General features: G+C 40.4%; 3 protein-coding genes and 2 long non-coding RNA genes across 7 annotated transcripts; 2 read left to right on the plus strand and 3 right to left on the minus strand.

Annotated features, from left to right (window-relative positions):
- LOC135672679 (vacuolar protein sorting-associated protein 2 homolog 2-like) lies at window positions 1-3,478 on the plus strand. Its single transcript, XM_065181179.1, has 11 exons — window positions 1-253; window positions 555-599; window positions 775-809; window positions 896-946; window positions 1,122-1,226; window positions 1,324-1,395; window positions 1,511-1,582; window positions 2,505-2,585; window positions 2,730-2,765; window positions 2,896-2,957; window positions 3,131-3,478. Exons 1-11 carry the CDS (start codon window positions 220-222, stop codon window positions 3,198-3,200), a joined length of 663 nt encoding a protein of 220 aa, XP_065037251.1. The 5' UTR covers window positions 1-219; the 3' UTR covers window positions 3,201-3,478.
- Window positions 3,479-4,497: 1,019 nt separating this feature from the next.
- LOC103982234 (uncharacterized) lies at window positions 4,498-5,827 on the plus strand. The gene is made up of 2 exons (XR_010513045.1): window positions 4,498-4,923; window positions 5,551-5,827. It is a non-coding gene; the product is annotated as an uncharacterized LOC103982234 (long non-coding RNA).
- A 1,485-nt stretch (window positions 5,828-7,312) lies between these two features.
- LOC135671877 (transcription factor PHYTOCHROME INTERACTING FACTOR-LIKE 13-like) lies at window positions 7,313-10,987 on the minus strand. Its single transcript, XM_065180230.1, has 9 exons — window positions 10,826-10,987; window positions 9,955-10,060; window positions 8,993-9,854; window positions 8,832-8,930; window positions 8,693-8,758; window positions 8,352-8,417; window positions 7,958-8,266; window positions 7,744-7,870; window positions 7,313-7,660 (listed from the first exon to the last, which is right to left on the minus strand). Exons 2-9 carry the CDS (start codon window positions 10,044-10,046, stop codon window positions 7,656-7,658), a joined length of 1,626 nt encoding a protein of 541 aa, XP_065036302.1. The 5' UTR covers window positions 10,047-10,060; window positions 10,826-10,987; the 3' UTR covers window positions 7,313-7,655.
- Window positions 10,988-12,024: 1,037 nt separating this feature from the next.
- LOC135672680 (uncharacterized) lies at window positions 12,025-13,227 on the minus strand. Its single transcript, XR_010513046.1, has 2 exons — window positions 12,900-13,227; window positions 12,025-12,806 (listed from the first exon to the last, which is right to left on the minus strand). It is a non-coding gene; the product is annotated as an uncharacterized LOC135672680 (long non-coding RNA).
- Window positions 13,228-14,256: 1,029 nt separating this feature from the next.
- Window positions 14,257-17,767, minus strand: LOC135671878 (uncharacterized oxidoreductase At1g06690, chloroplastic-like). 3 transcript variants are annotated; one of them, XM_065180231.1, is made up of 11 exons: window positions 17,545-17,767; window positions 17,197-17,434; window positions 16,749-16,832; window positions 16,597-16,651; window positions 16,255-16,416; window positions 16,141-16,163; window positions 15,998-16,069; window positions 15,728-15,895; window positions 15,192-15,274; window positions 15,060-15,122; window positions 14,257-14,745 (listed from the first exon to the last, which is right to left on the minus strand). In XM_065180231.1, exons 2-11 carry the CDS (start codon window positions 17,411-17,413, stop codon window positions 14,560-14,562), a joined length of 1,113 nt encoding a protein of 370 aa, XP_065036303.1. In that variant the 5' UTR covers window positions 17,414-17,434; window positions 17,545-17,767; the 3' UTR covers window positions 14,257-14,559. The 3 variants fall into 3 exon arrangements, with proteins under 3 accessions (XP_065036303.1, XP_065036304.1, XP_065036306.1); XM_065180232.1 differs by having other exon boundaries at window positions 16,597-16,634; window positions 16,741-16,832; window positions 17,545-17,760; XM_065180234.1 differs by having other exon boundaries at window positions 16,597-16,634; window positions 16,741-16,832; window positions 17,197-17,760.
- Between the last annotated feature and the right edge of the window lie 7,530 nt (window positions 17,768-25,297).

Consider the following 25,297-nt stretch of genomic DNA (forward strand, 5'->3'; position numbering starts at 1 on the left):
AGAAGGATGTGAGAAAAGGAAGGGACGAACATAATCGTACTCGGCCGCGGTGTCCGAGTGGGAGCGCAGCGAGAGGGAGAGTGAAGCCGCTGCATCGCCGGACTGCTTGAGCCCTAGCCGCCTCCACACATCCTGATCTAGGGGTTCTCGCCTCTCTCGTCCGCGGATTTCTCTTCTCCTTTCCCACGATCTCGTTGCTCGGGCGTAGAGAAGCGCACCATGAACATCTTCAAGAAGAAGACCTCTCCCAAGGGTGAGACAAAAAGATTATTTCTTGATCTGCATTTTGCCTCGATTCGATGGATTCGGTCTGCTCACCTTGATTTTTCGTTGGATGGTGGGTTTGATGTATACGAATCTTTCCTTTGCCTTCAAGAAAGGAAGGAATTTGTTTCTCTTGATATGGTGCTTATTTTGTGGCGAATTTTTCCGTCGAAATTGTTGTTTTACCAGTTAGGGTTTTGTCTCTTTCTTTTTTTCCCTTTATTGATTCCATTAATAGGATACTTTGAGAGCTCCTCTCCGAATCTTATGGCTGTTCTTTTACCTCGCAGATGCTCTCAGGACGAGCAAAAGGGAAATGGCAGTCGCCACAAGGGGTAAGTCTCTCGGCTTCAGATCTTTAGGGTTTTATTCCGGACAGAGGTGCTTTCCTTTGTCTATCTGCAAAATGTCAAGTTGCAATTTGATCTGTTTCTTTCTCCTCGTCTTGGTTTGGGAAGAATAAATTATGTCATGATTTGAGTGCTTATGATCCTACCATCTTGGCTTCAGGTGTGGAACGCGAGATCGCTTCGCTGCAGTTAGAGGTTTGTTGTTCCTCTATGCACTGCATTTAAATAATCTTTTGTGCATCATTTTGTCTGTCTACTGTTACTTACAAGCCAGTCATCAGGAGAAAAAACTGGTTGCAGAGATCAAGAAGACTGCACAAACTGGGAACGAGGCAAGCTTTTCTCTGTATTTATTTTTCATGTCATGATTTCCTCATTGTGTTCTTATGGCCGCTTTATTTTTTCAAGCAGTATATCTGTATTTTATTGGAATGTTCATCGCAAACATATACCATTCTGGACAGGAGGGGTATAGCACATTGTTATTTGGTACATTTACTCTTGCAGGCTGCCACCCGGATCTTAGCTCGCCAACTCGTTCGTCTAAGGCAGCAAATTACAAACTTGCAGGGAACTCGTGCACAAATAAGAGGCATAGCAACCCATACTCAGGTCAGGCATTCTGAGTTAGTAGATGTAGTTATGGAATACCATTGTCTTCAAATCATACCTCAACTTGTGAAGAAACTGATATTTGGCTTTCTTTCAGGCTATGTATGCAAATACGTCATTATCCACAGGAATGAAAGGTGCAAGCAAAGCGATGGCTGCTATGAACAAGGTTTGGAAGTTTAATTTTGTATTATGTGGTGACAGCTTGTTTCAGTAATGGATAATCTAGCTAGATGTTCAATCATTAGCATGCTTGCATATTGATATGTAATTACATGTTTCAGCAAATGGAACCAGCGAAGCAGGCAAAAGTGATGAAAGAATTCCAGAAGCAATCATCACAAATGGACATGACGGTAAGACTGATGCAAAACTTTAACTCCTACAAAATTTTAATTGTTACATTCAAAAACAAACTTTGGTGTTTATGTGAAATTGCTTAACACTTTTGAACAAATCATTTTTGTAAGAGTAACTTTTTTAAAATTAAGCATTTGGGTCCAACTTGTCACTTTCTCTCTCTCTCTCTCTCTCTCTCTCTCTCTCTCAATATGTATAAATGTATATTTGTATATATATATATGTATACATATATATACATATGTATATATATGTATATATGTATATATGTATGTGTATGTGTATATACTTATACACACACACACACACATATATATATATATATATGTATATATATATATATGTATATATATATATATGTATATATATATGTTTGTATACACGTGTAAGTCATAGAGGCACAAGCTTAATATGGTGCTAAGGCTCACCCTCACTTTCATGATTTGCTCTTGGCAAAAATTTGGTAGTTATATTTCCTGTCTTTTTTGTCCTATGTAATACTAGATGAAAAATTTTCAGCACATTAAACTGTTGGAAATGGTGTATCTGCTCAAACTTATACCGTAATTATGATTGACGAACAATGGCTAATAGCTGCTACCACAGCATATTTGTCAAATGAACAAGCTTGGATTTTTCTTACAAGGATTTTAGCACACTCAGAGTTGCTTCTGTAACAGACCTCTTTCTTCAGGATATGGTGCAATTAAAGATTGATTGATGTTGATGATTTCCACTTTGTAGAATTAATAAATTGAAATGCATTAATCTATGCTATTAAATGGAAACCAATTGTTTGCAAACTTCTTGCTTTAATGCATTTTTAGCCTAGATATCTTTAGAAATCTCTCTCTCAGCCCCTGTCTCGTGTGTGTTTAATTTTGTGAACAATCTATATTTGTACTTCTATATATGCAGCTTGAGATGATATCGGAGGCCATTGATGAAACATTGGATAAAGATGAGGCAGAAGAGGAAACAGAAGAGCTCACAAACCAGGTAAGATGAACTTTTGTGTCGTTTTAACATCTCAATTATACTTTTATATAAACCTTTCTTGAAGCAAGCAAAAGTACATCTTGGCTACAGAATTCCCTTAATGTGATTCATGCTGTAAGTTGGTTTTTGTCTTATTTGTTTTAGGTGCTTGATGAAATTGGTGTCGATGTTGCCTCACAGGTATTCCTTTTGCATATCTATTTGGTGTGCAATATTAGATATTCAAACTATGTTTTCTTCCCTCATTGTAATTTAAAATCTTAATGACAATTAAACATCTTTTTTTGTTTTTGATAATTTTCTTTTGCAGCTATCTTCAGCTCCCAAAGGCCGGATTGCAGTCAGCAGTAAGAAAGTTGATACTGCCTCTAGGTATGAAATGTTTGCTAACAGACACTCAGTTACATGCACAATTCAGGTTATGTACTGGTCAAGCCATGAGTACCTCCATTAGTTATCTTCTTGCTTTTTGGTTGATGCTTAGAGATAAAATTCTGATTCCATGTACTACGATGGTCTCGCATTAATTGTTTTTAGTGTTGCAGGACTGTAGCTCCAAAGAATCCTGAAGTTGATGACCTAGAGAAGAGGTTGGCATCTCTGCGTCACATTTGACATGGCTACTAAAAATCATTCAAATGTAAAGCTTGCTTGAAAAAGGGCTGTCCGATGTTGTTGATGGAATTGAGGTATCTATCTGTTACAGTAGATGTTGCAGTATTGGTGCCAGCTGATAGTGATTTAGTTACCTTTACTTTTGAACCTAAAGAGATGTAATAAAATGCATGTTATCATATAAGACACTGTTGAAAACTCTGGACGACTGGACTATTTCTCAGTTTTTGTATATTGATGAATAAGGAAATAGAGCTATGAGGATTATACGAGTCCGATGGCTGGATATTCATGTTGCATTTCTCTGAATGGGATCGGTTTATACCAAAAGAGCTTATGGAGATGACCTAATACCTATTGCTTTCCTGTTAAAAGGCAATGCTTATAGACCTGCTTGAGTTGCAACATAAAGAGCTTTGAGTTGTAATTCCTGATATCAGAACAGACTCTTGACTAAAGCTCATGATGTATCAATGCTTTATGCTTTGCTTACAACCTCGGAGAAACCAGATATTGAGCATGTACATCATGGTGGTGGTACTTACATATTTCCTTATCCATTATGTTGATTTCTGAGGCAATTTGACTCCTTTGTTTATTTACTTTTATAAAAATTGTTTCTTCTGTGCTGAAGCTGTACAAGTCACCGAGGTTACAGTCCCACAAGTGATGATAGAGGCTTGACAAGCTTGCCAATTTTGATAGATCTCATGAGATCTCACACCAATCGGGTGAAGTTTTCTCTCTAGACTTTGTCCAATCGTATGATGTAATTTCTGCTTAATAAATGAATCGAGTGTTCTTCTCTAGAAATAATAAAGAAAACTGTTGCATGCCACACAACTTCACCCGTTGCAGTCTGTCTCCATCTTATTTTTTCTATTGAATTCTTCTTTCTGTGGTGAATGAATGTATGAATATTTAGTTTTTGAAGAAAATTAATTATTTATGAGCTGTGTTATATATATATATATATATATATATATATATATATATATATATATATATATATATATATATATATATATATATATATATATATCTCCAAAAATTTAAGTGATCATCATAATATTATACCTCTATATGAATCTCATGACGTCAGGAAGTTAGGTTGTCGAAAATATGAAGTGGAAAAGTACACAAAACAATATGTTACAATGGATTTTTATTGGGGTTATTCGATACAAGATTAGTATACTTGCAAACAGCTGCTGTCTTCCACATCATCTACATGAACAGGTTCACTATATATTATCTTTTTGCTCCAATCATTTCCACCTCCCCCGGCTAACCCTAAACAGGTTCACTATACATCATCTCTCTCTCTCTCTCTCTCTCTCTATCTCTCTCCGCCAACCTGTCTTCTCTGAAGGTTCCCAAATCTTCCAATCTTCTCGGTCAAATCTCTCAGCGTTCTTCCTGCATGGGCGTGCACTGGTTAGGACCACCTGCGTCCCTGGATGTGCGCTTCGCCTCACCTTCCTCCATATATCGTGTGTATCATTCTCCACTGTTCGTCCCTCCTCTCACCTTCTCCTTTCTCGTCCTCTTCCTCGAAGTTCCCTCCGTCACAGCGTCCCCATCTCCTTTTCCTTTTCCAAGTGGGGATACCGCCGAGGCTATGGCCCAAGCTATTAGAGGTCAAGAAGATGCATTTGGACAAGCACAGCTCATCAGAGATGCTGCCGTCGAAAGCCGCTCTAGAGAAAGCAGCTCCTCACAGGTTTAACTCGACCTTCCTTCTGCTGCACTTCTCTTAGGGACGTTCTTGTCTCGACTCGAGTGATTGATGATCTCTACACTTTACCTTCTCCTTCATTTTATCCTATTATTTTTGCTGTTGCTTCTCGAGATTATAGATTAATGCTTCTGAAGCATTTCATGGAACCTTCTTGGCTTAGAGTGTTTATATCATTTGATGTTTAGATGTGTTTACATCATTTGCTGCACTTAAAAGAGGGAAGGGGGTGTGAGAGCAATTTGCTTGAATTGTATGTCGGCTTCGCTATCTGCCATGCTAAGCATCTCTGCAATTGGATGCGATGTCTGCCTGACTTTGGTGCCGTTGCGGTGCAACTCGACGTCGACATGACTCACGAGCAACATGCTCATGCTGATATCAGATGAACATGAGTTGACATGCGTGCATTCATCTTTTCTATGGTCATCCTCTCTCACAAGGAGGAAGAACAATCTGTGCTCTTTTGCATGGACACAATTTGGTGGTGGAATGTAACGAATGTGTTTCTGTATCGCCAAGCTTTATTACGATCCCCCAAGACCAACCCAAGAAAATGACTACTCATCGGTTTCTAATAACGAGTGTTAACAGATGCATTGATTGTTGCAGCTACTTGGTCATGGAACACATGATCAGCTCTGTGATGCCGTGCATGAGAACCTGTTGAACTCAGATCCCGAGTTCAACGCAGTGGGGCAGATCTCCACCTTGTCCCTGCAAGAGAAAGTAAGGTCCCAAGGCACCTCAAGCTCTGCCAGAGTCTGAGTTCCCGTTGCGGATGATGAACCCAGGATTTTGTAGCTGGCTTCCAAGTACCTACCAAACAGCCTGCTGCCATGCAGCGCATGTCTTGAGAGAACAATTAATTTTAGCGTGGATCACATCACTCACATTACACGGTTTTGTTTCCTGTCATGATCATGTCATCAAGTTATCACTGTGATTATGGCCTAATCACCCAAGACAAGATAATGCTGCAATCCCTGCGTGGTCCCTTGATGTCGGCGCACAAGGGAATAAAGATGAACGCACTGAGGAGATCGTCGTCATCCAACTCCTGCAAATGTCGCAGGATTGGATTCAATTCCAATCTTCAGGGATGTTGACCGAAACCGACCGTAATCCCAATCGAGTTCCTTCATAATCCATCACCAGCTGAGCTAATCATGCATCTACTAAAAGTCAGCTTCCGTTTATATAATGAACTTTGAGTTTTAACGAGTCATCGGAGATTCTGACAACCAAGACGAAGAATCGGATTAACTAAGAACAAATCAGTCGTTAAGACGACGCAGATTAGTCGCATCAGTCGATGCAAAGTGTTCATGCAGAGACTCAAAGATGACACCAAAACTTGTGCTTCGTGTCACTGCCACTACACACGAGGAGTGAAAAAGGAAGAAGAGAGGAGAAATTGGACCCAAACTGTGGATAGAGGAGAAGCTCGAAGGGATATGAGCTGAGACTATGAGGTGTGGCCATGTTTTAACCAGGGCCTACCACGGGCATCATCGGTCGATCTCAAGCTTGCAACATCAAATGAAAGAGAAGAAAAGAAGTGGAGAAGAGCTGTCTACTGCCCCAGTTGTGCTTCAATAATTTTGCTGGGTTTTCCATGGTGGGATTCTCGGAGGGACCTCCCAAACATTCCTCACCGCAGTCTCCTTCCATCCACCGAGACACTTGCTATGTGAGCCTCGGGCTCACTTGGGTCAGACATCACACCCGAACACCCTCGCACCCACCATTGTCGCATCACGACCAACATAATACAGTCCACGAATGCTGTCGACGAGAGGTGACTAGCTTCATCGGATGCAGCCTGTCTCTCCACGGAAAAAGAAGATGACGTTACGTGGGCATACCACCGGTAATAATGCATGAACTCACAGATGACTCCATGTCGAAGGGGTCGAGCAGAAATGGCCGAAGAGCGCAGATTCTTCATCTACTCGGTCACTCAACCGCAGACACCGCCCAACCCCTCGCTAAGAACATCAAAATCCTATCTGCAGCGTGTGTGAGCGTTTCGTCTCGCTAGGAAATGGTTTCATGCAACTGATATGCTTCCCCTCGGTGGCACTAAAAGGGAAGGATAAGAGACAACTCACTGCGCCAAGATGCCATACAAATATGTGCCATGATCTCATGGACATCTTTATACTACCGGTGACAGTCCCAATTCAATCTTTGCACTCAAGAACCAGTCTTGTTCCAAGTATAGGTAACAAATGAGATGATCTCCTGTTAATCCCTGGATTCTCGAATTGTTGACCAACTTTAGTGTCAAGAATCTTTGAAATATATTTGAAGATATCCATCCAAAGGATACTAAATGAAAGAAAGCTATATTGTGGAGTGCAGCTGGGTGTGGAGAAGAGGTAATATGTTGATAGAAATACATAGTACAATGGAAATGTCTGCATCACTGTTTTCAGAGATCACCTAATCAGATGATGGATGGTTATTTCATGGTAAACAAAAAAATAGGTAGTGTTCTATTGATCTTTTACACAATAAGATAAACAAGTAACTTGTATGAGCTCAAATTTCTGGATCATCCGAAGACCAGAAAAATTTTCTCATTCCTTTGTATTATACACTGCAAATTCTGGCTTCAACAGGCCATCAGTACTAAGTAACAAGGAGAAGTCCATGACGGAAGTTGTCTGAGTTAAAGATTAGAGCAGACTCCAGACTTGGAAGTGTCATCATCAACCTGCACATATAAAAGCTTACTTTCGGTAAACCAGAATTGTTCTGAGAAGAGGAAGATTTTGTTGCTGATCACATCCAAATTACCAGATCTGTTGTTCTCAGTACTTGCACAATTAGGTCCTCCGGCACCGGGTCGGAGACTGCCGCCAGGTGCTCCTGCCGACTGATTCTGCTGCACCGGTTGAGATCCATATGTACAAAAATTCGTTGCCTGGAACGCGATCATAATGTCGAACCCATCGGCAAAAAGAAAAATGGCCAAAACACCGAAGAAACGAATGCAATCGACTCTGCAAACCTGATGAGATGGCATGATAGGCATGCCAAGGTACCGGGCATATGATTCAGGAAGATGAATGTTCTGCATCTGGTTGGGGAAATTTACAGCGTTCATGGCTGGGGAGGGGAAGAATGATGTCTGGTTTGTGCCAGAAGCTGTGGCTACAGATTGGTTCACAAATGGAACTCTTGGCAATTGAACTGCACCGTGAATGGCTGGCACGGAAGCGTGACCCATCCCCATCCCCATCCCCATTCCCATGGTTGAAATATACTGTTGGACACCGGGAAACATCATCGACGCCATGCCGCTTCCCATCCACATCATCTGATACATGGTTATCGATATGAGCATCGCCGATTCTGCTGTTTGTGTATGGATTAAAGCGTGCAGAGGCATCAAGGTTTCGTACCTGAACTTGCAGCTGCAGTGATTTCAGGTACTCGATTGCTTCATCTAGCATTGATGCTTTATCCGTCTGAAATCATGAATGTAGCACACTCAAATGAAGTTATAGAATCTGCTTAAGTGTCCATTATCTATCTCTTCATCTCTATACATATATATGCATACATATATATATACACACATATATACATATATACATATGCATATACATATATATATATATATACATATACATAAACATATATATATATATATATACATATACATATACATATATATATATACACATACATATACATATATATATATATACACACATATATATAGCCACACACATATATATACCTTGTTGCAGTGAGGTATGAGATCCTGAAGAGCCTTCATTTTCTCATTTATTCTGTCTCTTCTTCTCTACACAAGATAAGAGCTTTGTAAGGACAGAGACATCAATGGCCGTGACCGAAGAGCTGGTAGCTCATCTTACCCTCTCCGAGAGGTTGTGGACTTCGGCAGCACGACTTCTGCGTTTGGATATCGGTCGCTGAGCTGGTTTCTTCTCCTCGATGGATTCGTACTCAACTTCCTGCAAGTTTCAGCATCTTCACGAACATGGAACGTAGAAGAACAGAGAACTGGAATCATTACCTCGCTCTGACACCCGGAATCATCTACGTCGTCTCTTGCCTTCCGCTTGTGGCTCCGATCACTCGCATTCTGCTGTCCTGTTCTTCCGTAACTGGAGCCAGAGCCACCTGACGTCGAGGTTAAGGTGCATTCATGTGCCTTGGACTGCATCCCCTCCGAGAGAACCCTCATCCTGGTGTCCTCCTCAAGCCCTGTAACAATGTCAGCTGCATCATGGCTCAAATTATTGCTCGGATCGGTGTGGGCATGGATTTGATTGCTTCCGCAGGTACTCGATCCAACCGTCATCATCGAGGACTCCTGGGCGCCTGCCTTGCTGCTGCTCCCACCTCCCTTGTGCCCCTGTGGGCATCTCGAGGATCCCAAATCGGCCTTCGCTTGCTTGGAGAAGTGGGAGAAGTTGAGAGCGCCAGCGTTCTCTAAGCAGGACGACTGCGGTGTGGTGGTGCCCATAAGATGTGATTTGGGAGGGGGCATGGTGTTGTTGTCCTTGGGAGCAGACGCCGCCAAGGCATTGCTCGAACCGAATCTTACCAACCTGTCTTCTTCTGCAACCAAGTCTTTGCTGATCTTATCGGAATCAGCAGCTGCATCTGCGCCGCCTGTGATCTCAGGGAAGAACTCGGAACAGAACTCCTTTTCGAAGGAGTCATCGAGAGGGTACTGGAACCACGAGCCAGTGTCAGCATCTTGCATCAGGTTGCCGGAACCCCCAAGCGGCTGCTGCTCGTGCTTCTGCACTTGATCGGGTTTCTGAGCTTGTTTAAGCTCATCGACGTTGGCGGGAGGTCTCCGGTGACTCTGGCTGTGCATGACGACATGTCCATTCCTCCATAGCAGCTCTATGAGCTCGTTATCGGGTCTGTAAGGTCGGAAGAGGAGGGGATGATACATATGGATTGAAGCTGCATGCAGTACAGAAACAGATGGAAAGTGAGATGAAGCAGGAAGGTGGTTCTGACCCCATTGGTTTCTTCTGATTTGTCATGGGAAGGAGATCTGTCAAGCAGCCAGAGTCGTCATCCATGGCCCAGTCAGGAACATAGTGGTTCATTGCTTGATGAATAGCTTCTCCACAGAAGAGAAACAAAACCAAATCAGAACATGTGAGAAGAACTACATAACACAAGCACAACTTGGAAGATTTCTTTTCTTGTTTCCTGAGAAGTGTAGGGGTTTGGAGGAGGAAGAAGAAGATGAAGAGAATAGTAGCAAAGGTAATGCAAATTCTTACAGGAAGGCTCGAACGAGAACAGAGCTCGAATTGCCAAAGAAGAAAAAAAAGCTCAGATCTCCTGGTTAGCCACAGCAAACAACAACAAATAGGACACAAGAGAGAGAGAGAGAGAGAGAAAGAGAGAGGAATCAGAAGGATCCTAAAGAAGGTGAATTAGACTGAAAGAAGAGAAAAATTCTTCCCAAAAGAAATATTAGATTGTTCAAAGTAAATCATGGAAGAAAAAGAAGGAATTGCAAAAGATGAAACCAACTCCAACTCAAGATGTGAAACCCAATACCATAATGGAGAAATACCAAGAAAACTGAGCATTAGAGCATGTGAGAGTTGAATTGTAGCATTTGATCATGAAAAGGACTCTCCCCAAAAAAAGAGGAAAAGTTCAAGCAGTGTTTCAGAATTTGGGTGTTAAAAGAAATATTAAATTCTCACGAAACAGCTCAACTCATTAAAATATGCATACACATATTAGAAAAAAAAGAAGATCAAATCTTTGTTTGGAAAAAGGAGAGAGAAAAAGCTCTGGAAAATATAGGAAAAAAATTCACGATAACCATGGAGGAAAGTTGAAAGAGAAGGGAGGAGAAAGAACAAACCAGCTTCAGAAAGAGCTCCTCTCAATTCTCCAACAAGCTTTCATGCAAACAGTAAGCCACTGTCAAATGGAACAGAATTCCCTCTTTCTTTCTCTCTCTGTGTCTCTTGTTCCCAACTCTTCTTGTTAAGAAGAGGCCTTCAAAGAGACCTGTGACAGAGAGATAGAGAGGGGGAGAGAGAGAGAGAGAGAGAGAGAGAGAGAGGATTGTTACACATTTGACCCTCTGCTCCTTTAACCACGGCCAGATTCGGAAATTGACAAAGAGGAGGCCACATGACATCGTTATCGCATCACAACATGACATTTATGATGCTACCTGCTTTCTACTTATTAAGAGTATTTTCTTGCTATGAAATCTTTGGCTATACCTGTCTGTCTTGCTGCTTGTTTCTGTATCACCTTCCTGCCTTGGGGCTTCGACACCCCGCATGCCAATCCAAGTTCCTTCTGGTGTCTGAATTCAGGATTGATCACTCCAAAACATGAGAGCAAGTTCGAGCTTGGATCAGCTGCTCCAGGTTTAGCGCCAAGATTTCTGACCGAGTCAAAAGTCCAAGTTCTTTGCTTATGCTGTTTGGATGGCACTGCTGGGTTTACCATCTTTTGTCACTGCATTTAAGGAGGGTTGCAAAAGCTGCATTCAGCAAGTACTGTACTCACATTGCCTGGCTAGATTTTTCACAACTCAGAAAAATAAATGGAGATCAAGATTGACAAAGATTAATCGGCCATCAAATGGTTTAGGACATACTGTTGCTTTTCATGCTTTTGCCAAATAATAAAAATCTGATTTTTAATTATCTTTTTTGTTCTTGATCTTGAAGTTATTGGAATATTCTCTGTTCTTTCTTTTTTATTTATAGGTACACCATCTCAAGATAGAAGATCTCATAATAATAATAATAATAATAATAATAATAATAATAATAATAATAATAATCTAGAAGAGGTTCAAGCAACTTTAATTTAATACACAATGAGGATGTAAAAGGATACTTTGTTCCTGATTTTTTTCTCAAGTCAACAGAAAGACTGAAAATTTTGCTTTTTTTCTTCCAATGTATGTGAGAGGATGTATAAAGAAATTTATACTTGAACTGCAGTTAACTTAAGAAACTTATAATTTGATTTTACATAATAAAAATTTGATTTTTCCAGGTTTATCTTTACTCTTTGATATAGAGACCTCCTCCATAATTACAGTAATTGAATGCTTGATCTTTCTATTGAAGCCAAAAATACATCCCAACTGAACTAAGCATGGCAAATCTGAGACACAAGAAGGCACTGATTGCCCATAAACCCAACCAAGTATCTGACTCAAACCTTTTTTCTGAAACTGAGTAGAGTTCTGGAATGAAAGGGAATATTCAGATAGGAAAAAGGGTGCAGTCCATCATATCAAGAAACCCAAACAAAGTTGGGTGGATGCACATCCTTGCTTTGTAGATTTCAACCTATCAATCAATCTTTTGATCCAATGATAGTTACTGCTCATAATTATCAAGTGTCAGTGTAAAACATCACCAAAACTGGCAACTTTTGCACATGAGGAAACAGGGGGAAAAGCTCAGGAAGCACATCCTTCTACATGGATAACATAAAGGAAAAGAAGATGGGACTGTCAATTGGAGAGTGAGCTTGAAAAGTAGAAACAAGACCAAAGTTGTCAACCTGGCTTTTGTTGGATTGGAAGCAGTAAACTGACAGATACAAAGGCTACAGTTTCATCTCCTCTTCATATTATTCTCTCTCAAGGAATTCTACTTCTTCTTCTTCTTCTTCTTCTTCTTCTTCTTCTTCTTCTTCTTCTCTCAAGCACAATATCTTTTCCTTTCCACTTGTGGTGTTCTACATCAACTTACACAAGTTGCATTGTGACTGCTTTATCATTTGATGGGAATTGAAGGTAAGCCTTTGTGAGCCACAAAATTGTAATCCTTCTGAAAGGATATGATTTGCACAATTTGTCCTCTGCCCTAAACATGCTTATACCAAATTCTGAAGAAGTTAGAGAAGCAATTGCCATAAGAATTCTTCACATGAATATTGCTAGAAGAAAATTAACAGACCTCACTGCAAAATATGTTTCAGTATCCACCATGTCAGTGTTGCTCCATCAAAGGTAGATTCAATTCTCATCCTCCTCCTCCAAATCCTCTCCATTTATGGAGCTTGCCAAGAAAGATGAGTGTCAGATACTGTGCCATCATCACCAACTTATTGTCCTCAATTTTATCTTGAGATACCTGTTCCCTGTGGCCAAGTTCAGAATTTCTAGAATGCAAGTGTTTCATTTAATGCCTTTCATTCATTTCATCTCCATCAAACTATATTGGACCAGGAAAAAGATTCACTGCCCCTCTCTCTCTCCCTTATCTCCTTTATTGAGGTGGCAAAGTTATGGTGCAGAAGGCAGAGAGGGACATGTGGCTGCTGTTCTCTTAAATAATTGGACCAGTTCCTGCTCCATGCCAGGTTTCAAGTACCAATAAATTTGACCTAAATCTAACAACAAAACAGAGCTGTAAGGTTCCACATGTCAGGACAACACTGTGCACATTTCCCACCCATTTCAGATCTTGGCTCAGGTGTTATACTTGAAATGTTGTCCTCCTTTGTCTTAGAATTTTCACCAGCTGTATTGTTCCTGCATTCAAACAGGGGGGGTCGCAGCTGAACAGCTTATGATTCACAGGACAAAAGAGGAACAAAAACAAGAACACAAACCAAGATGATCAAGGAGGATGAATCAGGGTTTGGGTACTTCTATGAGGAAGTGACAGGCATGCATCTATCTGGGTTTTAATTAGTCCTGCTGAGGGCACATTGTGTCGATTAAAATTATGTTTAACTGAACCAACTTTCTAAGATTAAGGAAGAATAAGCTGCCCATCTCAAGCATCATAGAGACATTGATGATGCTTGGGTTGCTCCGTGAAGAAGAACAAGTTACCAACTTAAAAATTTACCTAATCTAATATAGCCATCTGATTGAACTCACCCTCTGTTGACTTGAAAAATGGAGCCAAATAAAAATAAGATGTGTCAACATTTACATATTCTTGTTGTTGCCTCTTATCCAAAGTGATTTGAGGAATATATGCTCCAGCAAGAATGTTAATTTGGATGCAGACCACAGACAGTGTCAGAAACTGAAGTTGCAGTAACAAATTTGAAGTGCAGCTGTTCAGACACATCATCTTGATACATATTGAAATAATGGCCATAACCAGAATCACAATTCTAGTCGGATGAACCATGCCATCAGAGATTTGAGAATTGATTGTGGTTATAGATAAATGACTTTGTATTTTCTTTGTTTGCAATTATCCACCAAACACTAAATATTCCAACCACATATAGCAGAATAAAGCTGATGGAAGATGCCATACAGGTCATTTGGACATAATATTACAGGCTATGACATTGATGGAACCAATGAAAACCCAAAGTTTAACATAAATGTCTGAATTTTCCAATCTACAAAATGTACTGAAAAGCTAATATGTCCAATTTTTAGAGCATGTTTGCTCTAAGAGAATGGTATTAGATCAGGTTGTATTGTATCTCTCTAACACTGAGCCATGATCTCTGGCCTTTTATAGATGATGTTCTACAATTCTTACTAGTCCAAAAATACTGGTGTATATCAAATGGAACAAGAGAAATATAAGTACGCAAAGGCGCTATGAATTGGTTGCCTGGACACATTCTCCTTGCTTGAAGTAGTCATAACTTTTCAACTGGAAATCCAATCACAGGATTTATTTCCGATGCCAGCGCGCGAAGCTCCTCGATTTCTTGTTCTGTGAGTCTCCACCCTAGAGCACCTGCAAACTGTGTTGCCTGTTCAGCATTTTTGGCACCTGGGATGGGCACAACATTGTCCTGAGCTATCAACCAGTTCAGAACCACCTGTAGGAAAGATCCACAAGTTCACCAACTGCTTCTTTGAGCAACAAATTAGCATGTGTTTTCTTTTTCTATTATGATCCATAATGTGTAACCTTAAAGCTGAATGATGTTTTTATTTTCTTAAATGCAGAGAAGTTGAGCATGTGCAGAACCACATTATCTACTGCAATGTTTGTACTGACTAACCTTTCTTCCGAATATTAATCGTTCTTGATGAAAACAGGACTTAATTTATATCAAAAAATGACAATATCTGGATGTAACTTCAATACATCAAAAAAGTTGCAGCAGCTTTAAGAGAAACATGAAGGGACCTGTGTGGGAGTTTTCCTATAATTTTGTCCAACCTCCTCAATTCTTGTCACCAGAGGTTGCAGCTGTAAACAACTTCAAAAGTTCATACATGATTTCAACAATGATAGAAATGTAACTGCAAAAGTTCATGCCTTTTTGAGGAACTCTGGAGTATAGATTCGGCCTCGAGGGCCAGTTGGAGGATTCTCTGGCGTGTACTTTCCTGTCAGAGCACCTGAAAAGAACCCAAAGTTGGACATGAGAGCTATCGCATAAAAGTAATTCTACAATAATTCCTCAGATGAATGCCATTCTTTGAACGATTAATATCAGTTCGAAAACTGTCATAACACAAACTAGGGAAATATGTTTTCTGCTTCCTCATCGAGATATAATAGAACAGGAAATGACCGAAAAGGAAGTCTACTCAGGTTCACCACCTATGGCACAAGAGCCTGATTTGTGATTGTTATGATCTATCAGAGGATGACAACTTTGTTAGAGGAGGAAAAGAAAGAAGAAGAAGAAGAAGAAGAAGAAGAAGAAGAAGAAGAGCATATATCGATCGAATTTAGCATCACATATATAATCCATAATTATCAACATGTGCATTAATATTAACAAATATTTGAAGAATTCCATGCTCTGTTCACAGCAGAAAGATATCAAATACTCGACTGAATCATGCCTTGAGCGATAGGAGAATACGCAATCAAAGTAATCCCCAGTTCATCACAAGTGGCCTTAACGCCGTTCTCTTCTGGAATCCTGTATATAAGGCTGTAGTTTACTTGGTTTGAAGCTAGTGGAATTCCCCGCTTCTTGAGTTGATCGTAAGCATCCCTAAGACGCCTTTCTGGTGCAATGAATGAAACAAGACTAATGAATATGACAGTCAACGAACCAGTAAAATTCCTCGAGGAAAAGCACATTGTATTAGTCAGGTCGGAGAACAGACCGCTGTAGTTGGAGACCCCGACGGCCTTTACGAGGCCCTGCTCGACAGCATCTCCGAGGCCATCAATGTATCCTAAATCAAGTTCCAAAATACCGATTTAATCATGAAATGGGTTGGAGTTGCACGAGAATGAGATCAACTACCTTTGTTCCCCCAGATTCCAGGCCTGAAAATGACCGACGATGAGCATGTTAGCGATCGTGTAACCTCACAAGTATCAGAAAATAGCATCAGGAACAGGCTGATGATAAGCAGACCAATGGAGTTGGTAGAGTTCCACCGAAGAAACACCGAGACGGGAGAGCGAATCCTTTAGAGCAGAGAGCACGCTCCCCCGGCCTAACCTCCATGGTAAAGCTGCAAACTTTGTCGCAACAGCGACCTCAACAGCTTCTTTCTGCTGCCTTTCCTTGATGAATCTGGTTCAACATTTCAAGTCGAATCACAATGGCGTTCAACACCATCATAAATCGAAGTAAAAAAAAAATCTTATAGACAATCTTGTTCAGCCTAAATCTGAGAATATCCAAATCAAACAAGGTGAACAACAAGATAAAAAAGACTCTGAATTTACTTTGTTTCAGATGTCAATCAGTTACCTTCCAAGTAAAGTTTCAGAGTTCACTGCTCCCATAACCTGCAAATATGTCATACCTTATGCATCGGTGAAATTAGATTTGTTCAAGAAATTAAGATTTCGAGCATGAGAAAGAAGCAGCATCAAGGAATTCCTTCCTTCCTACCCCCGCACCATAGACTTCAGCTGTATCAAAGAAAGTTATGCCGCCGTCAATGCTTGTGTCGAAAGCTGCCTTCGCTGCCTTCAACTTCCTATCTGGCATCTCGACCAAATATTATAAGAGATAAAAAGGACATAATTAGCATGAACCAAAAAGATTGTCCAAATTAGATTATTTATCTAAAAACATTACTAATCCAGAGATGCGATAGCAATCATTACTACTCGGTTCCGGCATCCCATGAATCATGAAACATCAAAAGATTTAGCACAAGATGCATTAAGGCTTTAAAGATGTTGTTCTGAATCTAACAGTAAGCACTGCAACTAACCTATGATAATGAGAACAAAGATATTACACTTGTAAACCCCGTGAATTTGAGAATTATTCATTTAAGACATGAACGACTATTGATATCCAATTCACATATGAAAACAAGATAATGAGCTCAAACATTACCATCCCATTGGAAGTCATTCCAGTAGGCGGTGTCTCCCCACGACCACGCACCGATGCCGAGCTTGGTGACCGTCAAATCGGAGCCACCCAGCTTCACCTTCTCCACTTCTTCCCGGGTAGTCGCAACGCTCTCCGAAGCAACGGCTCTCGTCCTAAGCGCTCCCCCTCTCCTCCAACGAAGCAGAGAGAACCCAGCCCCGTTCACTTGCAGTGCCATCCGAAGCAATCCCTCCAAACCCTGCGCTACCGACGAAATATTACAACTTTGAGCAAATTTAAGGCCCAAAATCGGATTTTTAGACCAGAAGATGGTTTCTTGAGAAGCGAAGAGGTGGATTTCGATCCAACCGCGCGGATATAAAGGATCGTGCTTGGCGAGGAATGGAGCGAGGGTTGGAGAGACGAGAAAAGGTACACGCGATAGAAGCGGGGCTTGATCACAGATCACAAGCGAAGCACCCCTCGCGCGGTTGCGACGAAACCATCACCACACGAGATGGGACGACGGGAGCGCCGGACGTGGAAGCACGAGGAGCAACGACCAAGAAGAGGCAACGGATAACGGGCAACGTTGCCAATGGATCGGAGGGCTGACCCACATCGCCCAACGGAAGCAACCAATAAGGCCCCATCACATAGTAATATGGTCTTTATTAGACCAAAATCCCCTCCCATCATAAACATTTATAATATAATATTTTAAACTCAAGATAAATGAATCGTCATCAATTAATATTTTAAATATAATATTTATCAAGTATGTTATCATCATACTATTCTTCTTAGTATATATATATATATATATTCATTTGGATCTCTTGGACCCTAACTCCCGCTCAACTTAAACCTTTCACTAAGTCTTATTTAATCTTCAATTTAAGCTGATGAACCGAAAGAAGAGGGACCTTCGTAATACTAAAAATCTAACTCAAGGATATCTAACATAATATCTCTCTCTGCTTGAGCTTAAGAAGAATCACTATATCTTTCAAATTAACATACGATCAATATTATCATTCTCAATAGTAAGTTTATGGTTCTTTACTAACATGACTTAGAAATGTTAATAAGAATAATAGTTACTTCAATAATATAGCTTGGTTGAGGTGTAGAGCTAGGGAAGATAATTTTTTGACAGAGGATCTTCCCTTCATCTTTGCCATCTTCACTGATTGGTATTGTAAGGCTCTCCTAACCTTATACATCAATTAAGATACGAAGATGTGATATTCTCTTTTATCCATCCTCCCCACCCCATGGAAATCTACAAGGACATTATGGGCATTGGATAGGGCAAAAGCCATAGCCTAGATGATTATACTACTAAGTTTTTCAAAGACTAATGGGATAACAATTCATCGAGCTTTTAATGACTTGTACGCTAATGCGATAATTCCCTCTTCTTGGATCAAATGCAACATAGTTTTTATTCCTAAGATCCCTAACCCTTCCAAGGTTACTAACTATAAACTCATCTCGATGTGACATTCTCTACAAGATTCTATTTAAAGTCTTTATAAATAGTGTTAAACCTTGTTTCGATTTAATCATTGATCATAACCAATCTATATTTATTGCAAGTAATTCAATCCATGACACTATTTTCATTATATATGAACTGATCCACTCCATATTCACTCTAAAGGAAAAGCTCTACTGATTCTAGTCAAATTGAACATTGCCAAAGCTTTCTATACTATATTTTGAAAAGCAATATTTGGCTCTTTGAAAAAATGAACTTATCCATCGTTTATATCCTTGATTTAATCATGCATTCGCTCGTATTTTCTCATGTGTCATTAATAACTACCCTTTTGACTAGTTTAAAGTTCTAGTGGCTTTTATTTTTATTTTAATAAAAAAAATTTACCGGAGTTTGTGGCCAATAAAAAGATTACTCCCTATAATATCGAAGGCTTCAAAGTTTCTCATCTCATATTTACAGATGATTGATATCTTCTAAGCATTAAAACTAGTGATAAATCTTGCTAAAACCTTATTATTAAGACCCTCAACATTTACTTATTCATTACTAGTCTATAAATTAATAAGAACAAGTTAACCATTTAAGTGTAAAATCATTATCTCGTAGAGAAATATCTACCATATGCTATCGGCTTCAAAAAGATGATAGCAAATGAACTTCTTATTTCTATTTTGAATGACCAATGAATTTTCAATTATCCCACTATCTCATTGGCTCATCTCACAATCTTCATCGATCCTTAATATGTCTCCGTCTTCCATCGATTCATTAATCTTATGGTATAAGCACTTATCGAACTACTTATTTGACTAAAACCTTACTCAAACGATTCCTTTCATTTATCTTCTCTCCCATCTTTACGATGATTTTTGTTTTGGGTCTGGACTCCTCATCCCGTGCAAACGCTCACACCCAAAAGTGTGTGCAGACTTCTGAAGGCTGAGGGATCCATCAATTCTACAATCTGGCTTGGCTTTGGGTGAACGACGATGTGACAGCTTTCGAAGAACACAAGCTTCTATCGAAAAGACCACATACTTCTGAGTATACTGTTCCGATACTACACAATTACATTTCCTCCCGCCTTTCCTATAATTACATTTGCTCCACAAAAAAGATATAATTGTCTTTTCGTTCAGAACTACGGGCATCTTGCTGGTACCAAACTATCTTATCAATTTAGCCTCTTTGATTCCTAGCTCTATGGTTCATGGCTGCGTTAAGGGAGAGAAGCTTGATAACCAGAGTGCTATCTTCCCTTAGAACTTTCATTACGACAGTCTTTGGCTCTTATGGAAACACAAGAATGACCATCTCTTTTACAACTCTCATCATAGATTGAATTTACATGGAATAGATCTTTGACCTTCACCAATGATAATATTGAATACAAGACCTCCCTGAGAGAACTTCTCCCGACCCAAACCGTCGCCTCCGGCTCTACGTGGAACCTGCCAAGCCACTCCACCAGCCCCTCACTGTGATGGCTCTTGTGATCCCAATTCCAGCCTTACAGGTTCGGGCTTCCTCATCTTAGACTCGCGGGGCAACATTGTGCTTGCTGGCTCCAAGCACCTTCCTTCAGCTGCACAACCCTCAGGCTGATAATGAATTAATGCATTTTCCTTTTGCCAAGAGAGAGAAAGAGAGAGAGAGAGAGAGAGAGAGAGAGAGAGAGAGATTTGGTGAATAAATCATATGAAGTTACCATAACATACTAAAGCAATGGAATCATATGAAGCAACCCAGGAATGAAAGAAGCAAGCTCCGTAGAACACAATAGAGATAGACAGAGAGAGTTAAGTAGCCATTTGGTGAATGGATCATATAAATTTACTATAAAGCAGATGCTAGCTAAAGCACATACCCAAACTCAAGATATATAGAGTGCTTAAACAAACCCAAGCATGCTTCATACGACACATGATCGAGTATGGACCCAAACAGCCTCATACGGTGTAAGATATCAATGCCTCAGTGGAATCCCATAATGACAGATGACTCCCATGTGCTATACCGACACTCCTCACCATAGCTTAATTCAAAGACGACACACACATAGTAAGTTCTTAGGCTTGCTTCGACATCATGGCGCTGCTACAGGCGGTGGGGTGAGGAAGGGGATGATTGGAATGGTTGGGATGGAAGGCATCGGAGGCAACGTGACCGTCGGTATGGTGGGAAAAGCAGGCAGTGGCGGCGCCGCAAGGGTAGGAATGGTCGGTACCACGGGCAGTGGTGGCACCATGAGATTCGGAATAGCCGGCATCGGCGGCAGCGTCAGCTTCGGCATGGCTGGGATGGAAGGCGGTGCTGCTGCAGGCTCAGCTGTGTCCAGGAGATGGCGTGCTGCGAAGCAGGTCTCGATATTACCGGAGAAGACGATGACCACGAGAATGACCATGGCGAAGACACCATCGCACCTGGAAGCCATGATTTTCTTGGTTTGATGATGTGAACCAAATGCTCTTCATACATATTTATAGTGGGAGAAAGGTAATGGAGGAGTTTGGGTTGGTATTACATGGCTCTGAGTTGGGTCAACGGGGTTGATCAGCTTGGCTTGGTGGTTGGCTTCTCCTTGGCCATGGATCATGCGTATGTGCTGGTGGGAGAGGGTGGAAATCTCGATTTGTTGGTTCACCTTCCCACCCTGTGTGAGAATAGGTGTCAAAAAGTTTCATCTACTGCTTAAGCAAATTTGGTCTGAGATCCCGAGTCAAATAAGTGCATTATTATTGCTCGCAGAGATCAACAAACAAGATCTCAGCATTGCACATAATATGGTCGTCATTTGAGGCTAATGGCGGACTCCGAGAGGCTTCTGGAACTGAGTGAGGTTTAGACCTTTCACATGACTGAATTCTGTGCTTCCTATCGAGATTAGGGTAGAAGCGATGCATTCACAGTCAGTATATACATATTTATAGTAGATAGAGAGTGAGAGAGACTCAAAGTCATCTCATCAACCATGAATAGTAGATAGTATAGATCATTAACTTCTGACCAGTTACTATCTACAGAACTCCATTAGAGACAACCACTATTGCGGTCTCAACTGGGAAGACGATGGTGAATGGATGGCGGTGGAAATCTCCAAGAGAAGCTGCACTAAGCCTGGCATGTGTAAGGGGGAAAAGTAGCAGGCGCTGCCTCAGTAGAGATCCATGCCTTTCGCCTCTTTCGTAAGGGACCGGCGTGGGGGAGGAGGGAGAAGGCGGGCTCGTGGTCTTAGGTTCACTGACTGCACCTGGATCCTGCGATCCATGCACGTTCTAAGGTTCGCAGAGGGCCGCCACAAGGCGTGCGTCAAGGGCTGAGGTCAACCAGATTCCAAACGAGATCAGAGACAAGTCCCGCGCCGTTAGATATATCTCCTTTGACATCAAGATTCGCGTAGATTGTGTTATTGATTATAGTGTGCATGCAACGAGTGAGGAACTCTGAAAATAACTACACTACGTATTAGGCAGCCGAGTTTATTGTATATGATTCTACCATCCCTGGCGTCACTCATGGCTGAAATGGACATGTTAGGATGGGATTGTATCAGATGTTATGGTCGATAGTGACTGCTGGGACGATGCAGAGGTGTTGCTCGTGTCTCTCCATAGCTCCAACTGGTTTCCGGTGGCTCAGGTTTAGCTGCAGATGAATACAGGCTTGCTTCCGCCGAGAAGGTTCCATGGTACACGTCCGGAGTACGCTTGGGTGGTGCTTCGGAAAGTCGTCGAGCGAATACGTCGGGAGGACGATTAGGTGTTTCGTGAAGTCCTCGAGCAAATACGTTGGAGTTGCAGCACAGGAGGAGGAGATGGAAGGCGATGATGCAGTAATAGAGTTTTGGATCCATCAGAAATGTTGAAGTTGCAACAAGTCTCTGGTGGTGCCGAAGAGCAATGAAGAGGTTTTTGTAGGGAGGAATGAATGAGTTAGGCATGCTTTAGGTCACATCTTCACCTACAAAGGGTCTGCACAAGCTCATACATCTTATGTGAAATAGCCTCATGCATTTGGTGAGCTTTCCTCTCTAAGGGGTCTGAGCACATTTGACTTCAGCACTAACTACAGTTAAGCATATAGTTTTCCATCCTCAAAACATTACAACCCTATTCTTGGTGAAGACCACAACAAATAAATGAATTAGGTATGGCAGAAGGTTCATAAAACTTATGTGAAATAGCTGCATGCATTTGGTGAGCTCTGCTTTCTAAGGTTCATACATTTACTTCAGCACCAACTCCAGCGAAAGGGTTCATACATTTAAATCCATTACCCTTTTAGAAGCTATGCATTCAGGCAGTAGCTTCATCAGTACCTTCTCCATGGTCCACAACAACAGAACAGGGCAAAAGAAGGCTGCATGCATCAAAGGTGACTCAGTCCCACCATTCTTTGCTTACCCACAAAAAGCCTACTATTATATCTTGAGCATATGATTCATTTCTTCATGTGGATTATTAGTAGTATTGTTCTAATAAAACCAATCAATTTGTACCAAATTCACTTACAAAAACTGATTTATTTTGGACTGTCATACACTTGTTCGTTGCTAGTTGCAACTAAAAAAAAATCTATCAAATTATACGCATAAAGGTGACACTAACTTAGATGATGCTTCCTCTAAATAAATTTCCACGAGAGATGGATTCTTCGTGGACAGAGGTGGATAGTAAATATCCAACTTCGGGCATCTGCATTCGACCAGCATGATACAAGAATGAAGTTAATTGCGAGAGGGAGAGAGAGCTCATAATAGTTTGTATAGCATTAATTGCTATTGAGGTATGTGTGTTTTCTGAAGGCATTTATTTTAAGAAACATAATCTACCTCACAATCTAAGCATCTTGACGATGAAGTTCTTTTCAGAGAATTAATTGTCAACCATGCAAATATATTTTCCATCAACCACGGCCAAAAGGTGAGAAAAGGTTTGATACGCTGAACGCTGTCATCTTTGCTAGTCTTGTATGTACGTAAATCTCTCCTTGAGTTCATCTCTTCTCTCTTTTTCTCTTTTTTGTGCAAATTAAATGAGACTCTTGCTATGTTGGAAGTCTCTAGTCATTTGTCAATCCAATACTAAAATAATAAGTACCGATCAACTATTAGTACATACAATACGTACCGAGACATTAATATATCTTATGTCGATACATTGAGGATCAATACAATTTGATCGACCCCATACTAAAGTCAGAATCATTGACGAGTTAAAACAATATAATGGATCAAAGTTCGACTACTCCACAAAAGTAGTAAAGAGTAGTTGAGGGCCAAGAGACGCATTGCAATTGAAGTAAAAAATTAAAAATTCAACAAAGACAAAGAAATGTAGTATCCACAAAGGCTCCAATGATGACGTCGAAGGAATAAGTAGGGGACAATATCATAGACAAAGTAATAAATAGGGTATTCGATATAATACTCATATATATTTATGTCTTTCGATTTTTTTCATACTTTACATAGTGTGTAGAAGGCTTACAATATATTTGATAGATCTAATTTGGTTGGCTTTTGTAGTTGTTTTAGGCTTGTAAATATAAGTTATTTACAGTTATTGTGTAGAGGTAAAACTGCTTAGAAACAAGCCATCTAGGTAGTTATTTTTGGGGGTTTTCTAGTTCCATAGAGTTGTGTGAAGTGTCAGCCAACACAGCATTCAAGAGCAACCCGGGTGACACGTGGCTGGATAAGCCTTTGAGGTAATGTCTAGGGTTGGTTCGCTATCTTGTTTTGTAATAATATCATATAAGCACTAATGGGGACTTTTGACTGTGAAGGATTACCTTAGACCCTTTGTTATGCGATCGTTTAGAGCTTTGCAAAGTTTATATTTATAATTTGCATTGCCTATCAAGTGTTTACTGAAATAACTTTTTGCGGGATCTCGAGTTAAAAACACTTCCTCTGTATTCTCTTTTGTAGATTATTAAAACCATAAGAGGTTTCATGGAGGTTAACCCATTACATTTGCATAACAAACGCGATCATATAATGGAATTACTCGGTATAAGATGATCCACAAATTGATCCCTTATCGATATATACCATCGGTACCAAATGGTATACATCGGTATAACAGATCTTATTATAAACTACGAAAAGGTTTTGATGATAATGCTAGCTGTTCCATTCTTTTTCAAGACTAGTAGCAAGGTGATGATGAAAGAGATTATCTATATCAAATCACTTCTTGCGTAAGTATAAAATAGATGACAACGCAACATTTACAAGAATGACACACTAAAAAATAAACTGATATATTTTTTTATGGATTACTGTACTAAGCAACAAAGGCAGAAAAGTTTGATCAAACATTATAGCCCTCACTGGTTCCATGTGGCATAATCAACCACAAGATGGTGGTCTAAAAGAAACAGATGGAACACTAGCACACACAAAAATTATTCCTTTCTCTTACCAGTATTTGTATTCCTATAAGAGATACTCTAAGAACAGTGATATTAGTGCTAGTTTCTCTGTTGTGTTCTCGAAGAGCATGCATCATGGGTTCTCGAGGAAACCTAATAGATCATAAATATCAGAACAAGGCCGAGTGTGCCCAAAGTCAGCACGCCCCATAAACCTGTGACAAGTGAACTGATCAA

Source organism: Musa acuminata, chromosome BXJ1-4 (assembly GCF_036884655.1).
Source record: "Musa acuminata AAA Group cultivar baxijiao chromosome BXJ1-4, Cavendish_Baxijiao_AAA, whole genome shotgun sequence".
Classification (NCBI taxonomy): Eukaryota; Viridiplantae; Streptophyta; class Magnoliopsida; order Zingiberales; family Musaceae; genus Musa; species Musa acuminata.

Bases quoted from the DNA above. Each gene is read 5' to 3' on its own strand.
- LOC135672679 (XM_065181179.1), top strand. From the start codon at position 220: ATGAACATCTTCAAGAAGAAGACCTCTCCCAAGG. The intron at 947-1,121 runs GCAAGCTTTTCT...TTACTCTTGCAG, and splicing joins CTGCACAAACTGGGAACGAG to GCTGCCACCCGGATCTTAGC. The intron at 2,586-2,729 runs GTAAGATGAACT...TATTTGTTTTAG, and splicing joins CAGAAGAGCTCACAAACCAG to GTGCTTGATGAAATTGGTGT.
- LOC135671877 (XM_065180230.1), bottom strand. From the start codon at position 10,046: ATGAACCACTATGTTCCTGACTGGGCCATGGATGACGACTCTGGCTGC. The intron at 8,931-8,992 runs GTAATGATTCCA...TGAAACTTGCAG, and splicing joins ATTCCGGGTGTCAGAGCGAG to GAAGTTGAGTACGAATCCAT. The intron at 8,418-8,692 runs GTATATATATGT...TCATGATTTCAG, and splicing joins TCATACCTCACTGCAACAAG to ACGGATAAAGCATCAATGCT.
- LOC135671878 (XM_065180231.1), bottom strand. From the start codon at position 17,413: ATGGCACTGCAAGTGAACGGGGCTGGGTTCTCTCTGCTTCGTTGGAGG. The intron at 16,417-16,596 runs GTAACTGATTGA...ATGTTGAACCAG, and splicing joins TCTGAAACTTTACTTGGAAG to ATTCATCAAGGAAAGGCAGC. The intron at 15,123-15,191 runs GCATGAACTTTT...AGTTGTTTACAG, and splicing joins CTCCAGAGTTCCTCAAAAAG to CTGCAACCTCTGGTGACAAG.